General features: G+C 41.4%; 1 protein-coding gene across 2 annotated transcripts; it reads right to left on the bottom strand.

Annotated features, from left to right (window-relative positions):
• Positions 1-1,674: 1,674 nt before the first annotated feature.
• On the bottom strand, positions 1,675-8,588 carry fnbp4 (formin binding protein 4). Of its 2 annotated transcripts, none has more exons than XM_085357247.1 (17): positions 8,389-8,588; positions 7,869-7,940; positions 7,620-7,750; positions 7,168-7,342; positions 6,609-6,756; positions 6,414-6,516; positions 5,964-6,308; positions 5,692-5,884; positions 5,459-5,598; positions 5,274-5,378; positions 4,801-4,934; positions 3,645-3,805; positions 3,162-3,463; positions 2,941-3,058; positions 2,599-2,792; positions 2,242-2,399; positions 1,675-2,097 (listed from the first exon to the last, which is right to left on the bottom strand). In XM_085357247.1, exons 1-17 carry the CDS (start codon positions 8,510-8,512, stop codon positions 2,013-2,015), a joined length of 2,688 nt encoding a protein of 895 aa, XP_085213373.1. In that variant the 5' UTR covers positions 8,513-8,588; the 3' UTR covers positions 1,675-2,012. The 2 variants fall into 2 exon arrangements, with proteins under 2 accessions (XP_085213373.1, XP_085213374.1); XM_085357248.1 differs by having other exon boundaries at positions 6,420-6,516.
• Positions 8,589-8,629: the final 41 nt, after the last annotated feature.

Below are 8,629 nucleotides of genomic sequence, written 5' to 3'. Positions count from 1 at the left end.
ATCTTCTGGACATCTCAGCATACAATGGCTTTGTCCTGTGGAAAGCAGTGAATCCTGAGTGGGAGTCCACCAAGACCCACAAACGAAGGGTGTTCCTGGAGGAGCTGGGCTACATGCTGGTGACTCCAGAAATTGCAAGACGGCCTTGTGCCCCACGCTCAAAAGCAGCCGCTGCTATTGTTGCTGAGATACAGCAGTCAGAATCAGAAACAGAGTCTGACCCAAAGCCCATCAACAAAACGAGGAAAAGGTGCGAACTGTGTATAAACAGAAGAAGAACGGCAACCACTTGCTCCAGCTGTGAAAAGAGTGTCTGCAAAGATCACTCTGCTGTGGTTTGCGTGTCCTGCCTTCCCTGAGTACACGTGTACACACACACACACACACACACAGAAAGAGGATGTATTTTGTACAAACAAGCAATAAAAGGCCGTTTTTGGCATGACTAACAAAGTGGGAGTTTCTTTTATTGGGGTCATTACTCACAGGAATAAAAATGGTTTTCATGACTAGGACTGGTTTTCATTTAAAAAATGAAGTTGGTCTAAGTAGAAAAATGTTTTAATATATAATAATTTTATAGTATTCTGTAAATGTAAACAAGGGGTGGCCATTTTTGGCCACGGACGGTCTGAGAGGGAGTTTTTTTGTTTTTCTGCCACTGCAGAAAAACAAATGTTGCATAAATGTCATTGATGCTGTTAATTATTTCTATGCATCTAACCTTCATCATGGTTAGCAAATAAATCAGATAGCATATATTATTTAGAAAAAAAACTGGGATTTTATGATTTTCTCAATTTATGAGTTATGATTATGTGCTCTAACTGATATTTAAAGGGTTAAATTTCAGAATTTTAATGAAATTTTGATTTTCATGAACAGCCCTGATGCTAATCTAAAAAATCATGTTAAAAAAACTGGACATTTTTCTTAATATATATGAATTCTATAGCATTTTGTAAATGTAAACAAGGGGTGGCCATTTTTGGCCACGAACAGTTTGAGAGGGAGTTTTTATGTTTTTGCTCTCTCTGCACTAAAAATTACAGACCTAATCTGTAGGTGGCCACGAACAAGCTGAAAGGGTAGTGATTTTGATCAGACTCAGAGGGTTAATCAGTCTGTGGGTATCATCAGCTCTGATCCTGTTCCCCCAGCAGACCACAGTACAAACTGCACTCACCACTGGTGAGTGACAGAATGTCTCCATCTGCACATACTGAAGGATTTACAGCTTACTTAGGAAAGAGCCTGCTCATCTCCCAATAATTCCCGTTTTGCTCTTCCAGTTCAGCCTGTTATCCTTAAGGACACCCAAGTTCTTGTACTTCTAGACTTGGATTCAGATGCAGAGCTCTGTACGTCTCCTCCTGCCCATAACTAACACACAGAACAATGAATGTAGTATCGACTTTGTCATAAAACCCTAAAAAAAAAAAAAAAAAGAAAAAAAAAAAAAGACTGATCCAAATGCACTCTTGTGCCGTTTGTATAGTTGTATGCCCTAGTCATTGTAGTATTGTGATTGAGATGGTGGGAGGGAAAACAAAACAGAACAAAAATGCAAAAGAAAAAAAAAAAAGATCACTTTAGAAACATTTTAATAATTTTTTACAAAATATACAAGTTCAACGAAGTCCCCCCCCCCCTCCCCTCCACAAACATGGCTTATCCCATTATACATTTTATATACAACATTGTAAAAATGCTCAAAATAAAATCCTCCAAAACAAATGGGTGATCATCTACAAGGGGCTATACAAAATAGCCATGAAACACTTGATATACCGATTTACTCGAGACATTTGGCACATTTACAGTGGTGGCTACAAAAACCAGGAGGAGGACATTCATGGCCTGCCATGTAAGGGCTTCTAAATGTCTTCATCACGGACAAGTAAAAGTTCAAGTTTAGAGAAAACCCTAAGCTGGGGAAGGATAACCTAATGACAGTGGTTGGAGTGGTTTTTAAAAACATTGCCTGGACAGTGTATGACCCAGACCTGATGTTACGTGTTCATCTTCCTTTTCTTCAGGCGTTCCCGCCAGTCCTCGGGCAGTGCCTCAAAGTTGGCATTCTTTGAAGCTTTTCCTCTGTAAAAATTGAAAAAAAGTTACATTTATAATCACTGAAATAAGAGTAAAACTGGGCGAGAAAGCAGTAAAAACAAGTAAAGCTCATTTTAAAAAATAAAAAAATGAAAACCTAAAGTAAAAGGAAAGGGCATAACCACATACGTGCTGAGCTGCTGTTGCTTCCACTCTTCAATACTTTTCTTGTTGAGCAGATCTCTATCTTCATCACTGGAACTGCTCTTTTCTTCCTCATCCAACTCCTTCTGTATACTCTGCCACTTCTTCACCAGAGAAGGCATTTTGGTCTTACTTTTCTTGGGCTAGAGAGAGAGAAGTGTGTCAAATGGAAAACGTGAACTGCATGTTTTCCTGAATGTCATTTTAAGTATTGCATCAAAGGGACGGCTTCATGGAAAGGAATTTTTTTTTGAGAACAATTAGTCTAACAAAAGACAAACCATGATGAACACTCCGGAATGAAAGACTTCTTGGTCAGCTGATTTTAACTCCAATACTAACCTTATCCTTTTTGGTTTTCTTGCTCTTGTCTGTGGGCAGAGTTTTTGCCCCAGTAGGTTCAAAGGGTGGCTGAGATGGTGGCAGTGGTGGTTGTGGAGGCAGAACTGGGACAGGTGGAGCTGGAGGTTCACAAGGTACCAAAGGGGCAGTGACGGCCGGCATACCCCAGTAGGCAGTTGCTGACATTAGAGGGGCTGCAGACAAGGAGAAACTTTATTGCTACTTTGTAAACATATTAAATTAACCAATTGTGTACATGTACTGTCCCTTATTCAGGGTAGCTTTGCCTTTTGTTTTCATTATGATGGACGTGTAATGAAACTTTTTTTTTTTTTTTTTTACCTGCACTGGCAGCTGGCTGGGTGTACAGAATGGGACTGCTGCCAATTGTAATGGTTTTATTCATCTGACCAGCTTTACGTTTTTGACCCTTTCCCAGGGGACCCGATGACTCGACAGCCTGTGTAAATGACAACAAATACAATATAAAGCTAAAGCTGATGGCTGTTCTTCTGAAAAAAATGAAAACACTAATGTAATTAGAATCATAACTACTTCCACACCTTCGTGCTAGCAGAGCCTGGCGGCAAAGGAGGCTTCCCACTGCCATCTTCCTCAGTTCCAGGGGCTGGAGGCTCTTCATTATTGTCATCATCCATCTCCATCTCCACCTCCATGATCTCTCCATCACTGTCAGGAGGGGGAGGTGGGGGAGGTGGTGAGCCTGGGGGGAGTGGTGGAGGTGGGGGGTAGTTGGATGGTGGAGGAGGGCTGTCAGGAAGTGGAGGTTGGGATGGGGACCAGAAGGATGATGGATTGGGCTGAGGAGGTAGCGGTGGCGGGGCAGTAGGAGGACATGTAGATCCTTTGTTTAAAAATAAAACAATAAAAAAAAAAAAAAAAAAAAAAAAAAAGGGAGATTAACATTATTATGCAATTACAGCAAAGAAATATGTATTGAACAGACTTTATTGCAGTTATTTTCCTTTCCACTCCCCAGTAATTTTCTCCTAGTCTAAGATCAGCAGCAGTAATAACAGATTTACCTGTGACACCTGATGCACTTGTTTTGGTATCCACCTGGCTTGAAGTCTGTGTCTGAGTACCCTCGCCATCTTTCAGGTCCTCCTCCTTGTCATCCTCTGTTGGAAAATCCCACTGGGAGGCACCGGTCCGGTCCTTCACATAGAAATACCGCCTGTGCTCTCTAGAGAGTGGGACAACAGAGATAGAAGGCACAAGTCTCAACCACTGGTCTACATACTTGCTGTGTAGCTTGATACCCTGGGACAGAAGGGCAAGGGAGTGGACAGTATGGCCACAATTAAGGACTAGGAATGTTGGTATGGACAGTGCTTTTAACTGTCCTGAACAAAGGCCGAATTAAGAGTGTGGTTATGGTTGTGGATAGGGAACCCACCTTGCTCTCAGGAATAAATAAACAAACAAATCATCTCTAGGTCCTGAAAGCAGCATTCAGCAGCTCACACCATGGTTGTCACATTTCTTTTGTTTTAGACAACCATTCCCTCCCAGACACAGGAAGACGCCGGGGAGGAAGTACCATTATTATTATCAGCAGCAGCAACAACAACCATAGGGCATAAAATAAGAAGCACAAATTCAACTCATTTTATGTCAGAAAGAAGTAAATGGAAAAACAGGAAAACATATGAAATAGAGTTGGTCTGACCTGCTGGATTCCCGTCATTGCTCCATCTTCACCTTTTATTTGATGCGTGACACTCGTCGCTTCCAGGGCATCACTCTTTCAGCATTGCATTCAGGGGGTTGTAGTCCTGTAAAGTGCAAAGCTGTCCCACGCAACCAAACCTTCCTACCATACACCCCCTCCCAGTTTTTCCACTGACTGGACCCATAATCAGTTTACAAATGCCCTTTTACAACAAAAGGCTTAAGAGTCTGTTAAGGGACTAAGAGTCCTCTCTGTGGCAGGTGTATTTAACACGAAGCAGGCAGGCCCAGAGTGGATGCTCCCTTATCAGTGTACGCAAAGGACTGCATCACAAAAACCTGAAGAGTCTGTTTCTGGTAAGTATTTTGATCCACTCGGACTGGTTAAGCTTCTCCCCAAGTCATGTTACAAAGTCTGCAACCTCAGCACTGAGGGATGTGTAGTCACACGGTAAGATTTTTGGGGGGCTGGGGAGTTTAGAGATGTGAAAGGTAAGGAGCGCGTACCTGTCCCAGTGGCAGGACCAGCCTTTAGGGGTGGCGTTAAGTTCGTAATATTTTATGTGTTCGGCAGCTTCCTGCAGCCGGCGGCGAAGATAGACTCCATTCAGAGCGCCCTCCCTCCAATCAGCAACCCGTGTCTGGGGGAAAAATGAAATAAAGAACAAAAGAAGAAAGACAAGAGGGACAGAGACAAAAATTAGACAAAAGCCCATAAAATATAACTAAAGGGCTCAAGAGACAGATACAGACAGAAGAGCTGCAGGATAGATGAGTAATATGGAAGAGTAATTACAGTAAGTTTCCAGAATGACACCTTATGATGAATTATTATGAAGATTTTAAATATTAAATACTACCGCGTGCCTGTGCAAAATCATGTGAAACAAAATTAAATGTTAAATATTTTAAAAGTCGCATTAGAAAAGCAGCAAATGGAAGTTAGGATGACGTTGCTTAGAAAATGAATATCCACGCACCTCAGTTTGTAGCAGAAGCAGCTGAAAGTTTGAGATCCCTTTCTTATTTATCCCAAGAAACTCCATCTTGCTGATTAAGGTGTTTGCCAGTTCACCGATCTGAAACTACATTTTTTACCATTAAAATACTTCTCAAAAGAGAGTGCACAATTACTGTTTGTTATTAATAGTAGTAGTGTTGTTACCTTGAGCTCAGGAGTTTCCTCTTTGAGCTCAGATGTCTCCCCCTCCTCCTTCACGGAAGGTTTTGAACCCATTTTGTCCTCAGAATTTTCCACTTCATTGTCTTCTCCTTCCTCAACACTTTCTAAGACTTTAGGAAGTGCTACAAGAAACAAGAGAGGCATAAAATTATGTAGATAGAATTTTTTTTATGTTATTCCACCCACTTCTCTCATGTGTTAATGTTTAAACTAACCGGTCTCTGTGTTATCCGGTATATCTGAGCTTCTACTGTTAGAGTCGGGGCTGGCAGCACTGAGGAAAGAAGTCTTCCACCGGTTCTTCTTCAGCAGAACACCACGAGGACCGGAGGCTTCTTGGCTATTCTCAGAACAAGGACTGGAGCCCCCAGCACTGACATCACCCTCCTCCAGTGCTCGTAGCTCAGCCTAAGAGTCAGGTGTTTGATTATTCTGTGTGCCAAAAGAAAGTTTCAAAGATATTCCTTTTGCTGCATTAAATACACACCTTTTTCCTTTCCAGAGCCAGTTCTAACTCCATGGTGTCCTCTTCTGCCTCTTCATCACCTTCAGAGTTGTCTCCAGATTGCTTCTTGGTGCATCCATCTTTCTGGACAATGGGAGCTGAGTCTGAGTCCCTCAGAGGGGTAGAAGGAGATCCTGTAAGACGAACGCCATCTCCGTCAGAATCCAAGCTATTCTCACTCTCATCCAGGCCTTTAAGCAGTCTTTTCCTCCATTTCTCTTCTGCTTCCTTCACTTCAGAGGGGATCAGAGGAGCGAGGAGTGCTGCAGCAACTCCCTGGCGCTCTTCCTCTTCACTTGTGAGGCCTACAACGCTTTCAATTACCTCCTTTAAAGAAAAACACAGTGCAAGTCATATTTAGTATCAAAGTGAGAGTATTTAAACAAAACAGAAACTAGCTGAATAGTTGAATTGGGGACAGATGGAACATGCCTTTACTTTTGTCTCTTTTGCTGATGTTGTTGTGGCAGCAGATACAGCATTTTCTTCTGTGCAATAACCTGCATGAGCTGTGCCATTTCCATTGACACTCGAGCTATAAATAAAAGCAGAATACCCACAATTATCAGGTGTCAGAAATAAACATAATTTTCAAACACTTTGTTTAATACTCTTAATGTCTCCTACCTGTTGGTATAATGTCCCAGGCTTTGCACCTGATCAGCTAGATAGTGTGGCAGCTCCCAGGACACTTCATTGGTCAGTGTGTTCCAGTAATAATAGCAACCAGAGTTCTCGTCCCACACCTCCTGCCAGTCTCCCATCTCTACACCCACTGAAATACAAGCAAATACATGGGACTTTAAAAACCACCAAAACATAATCTCAAAAATTAACAAACAAACAAAATAAGACAAAAAAAAAAAAAACCCTCCAGTGTTCTCAGTTAGAGCAAAGAAGATATTAACAAAAAAATAAATAAATCGGCTGCGTTTAATGGTTAGTAGACATCAATATCAAACCGTCCCTTTTGAAAGTAACCACTGCGTGATTGATCTCTTTATATAATCAATGTAGCACATTGTTAAATACTTTATGTAATCAAGACTATAACATTAGAAAAATACAGTTTTCTTTTCATATGAATATAAATACATTAATATACAAATTATTTTTGGTGAAGAAATATAAATCAGTTCACTAAGGACATGCACACTTGATATTTTAATGCAGCAGAGATAATTACCGCCGGCTAGTGAGTACTGTGTATTGTACTCAAAGTCTGTGCCTTGCTGATTCTGTCCTTCACCAGCAGCTGGCTGCTGAGTATTAACCTCAGGTTTGGGTGGAGTAGCACTTGGAACTGACTGATGAGTTGGTGCATCATCTGAACTTGGCTGAGTTGTGATTGCATCAATTTCCTGCAACCAGAAAACACAGACGGCAAGTTTTTAGTTGCGTGAATAAACCACACGGGTCAAAGCACTAGGCTTTACATAGAGTATATGATTTAATAATGAATAAGGAGCTCAGAGAGTATAAAATCTGCATAAGTTATTTGAAAAATCAGGAAAAACAAACAATTTTATAAAGTTATGAAGTAGAAGTTGACTTTAACCTACTTGTCATTAATCTACACCTTTATTAGCTCAACATAAATAATAAGAGACTGGCTTACAGTATCCTCATCATACTTACAGCCATGAAATTGGCCAGTGTGCTGTCGATGTCACCTGACTGATTGTGTTGAGAATTTGCGGCTGACCGATGAGAATCTCCCGCATCCTCTTCATCACTATCCTCATAGGCTCCGAGCAAAGACAACCCCTCTACAAGGGAAAGCAAAAAAGCTTTGTTCAGCGAAATGAAATAAAGTCTTGAATCTGCTGCTTGAGAATGACTGCAGCAACACACACGAAAAGAGAGAGGGAGAGAAAAACACTTCACCTGTAGCTTTTACTGCTGGAGCCTTGATGTTTGTGCGTCTCACGAATCTATGCCCATCCCCATCCTGTTCATCTGGGGAAAAAAAACAAAGTTTTGTAGTAAAGTATTGTCGCTTTTAACATTACAGGTATTCATAGACTAAATAAAAAGCATCGCGGTCTAAGGGTATCGATCCCACAGATCATTCCCCCATTTCTTTTTGGCTAGCTGATCCTATCCTATCTTCTAACATATTTTGTAAGATAAAGTGATGATGTTCCCCGAACTGTTAGCTTAGCGCACTAGCCTATAGCTTCTGGTAGAAGCTAAAATTAGAAAAATAATTCATAATAACTACAGCTCTCAGCTGCAGTTTCTCAGCGACGGTGTATATTTGCAGCATATGTTAAGTAACTGGACAGCTAAATATAAAAATAACAGTATTATTGTAATTAATGATAATCAGATGAGCCCGTTGTTCGCACCTCAGGTATTTAGCACTAGGCTAGCCTGCCGCTAACATGCTACTGAGATAAAATACCATCAGATCCCGAGGGCGCTTCTTCTCTCTCTCCAACATTCACGCCGCGGTTCCCGGGTGGGGAAAGCTGCAATATAGTTCTCCGACCGACGGCTCCTCCAGGGAGGCGACTTTTCTTCCCCATTTCTGTTTATGTGTTTGTAGGCCTGCTTCCTTCGCTGGCGACGTTAATTACTGCTTTTTTTCTACGTCGCTGCTTCGAGCTGGCACAAAAGCTTTTCACTTCCGGTTCACGGTGTAG

This window comes from Diplotaxodon limnothrissa, linkage group LG7 (assembly GCF_057381915.1).
Source record: "Diplotaxodon limnothrissa isolate DT_005_m linkage group LG7, D_limnothrissa_male_GT1.1, whole genome shotgun sequence".
NCBI lineage: Eukaryota > Metazoa > Chordata > Actinopteri > Cichliformes > Cichlidae > Diplotaxodon > Diplotaxodon limnothrissa.
This window is presented reverse-complemented; position numbering and strand designations above follow the sequence as displayed.

Excerpts from the sequence above, each read along its gene's own strand:
- fnbp4 (XM_085357247.1), bottom strand. The coding sequence starts at position 8,512 with ATGGGGAAGAAAAGTCGCCTCCCTGGAGGAGCCGTCGGTCGGAGAACT. Across the intron at positions 5,379-5,458 it reads AGGAAACTCCTGAGCTCAAG|TTTCAGATCGGTGAACTGGC; the intron begins GTAACAACACTA and ends TAAAAAATGTAG. Across the intron at positions 2,400-2,598 it reads AGAAAACCAAAAAGGATAAG|CCCAAGAAAAGTAAGACCAA; the intron begins GTTAGTATTGGA and ends CTCTCTCTCTAG.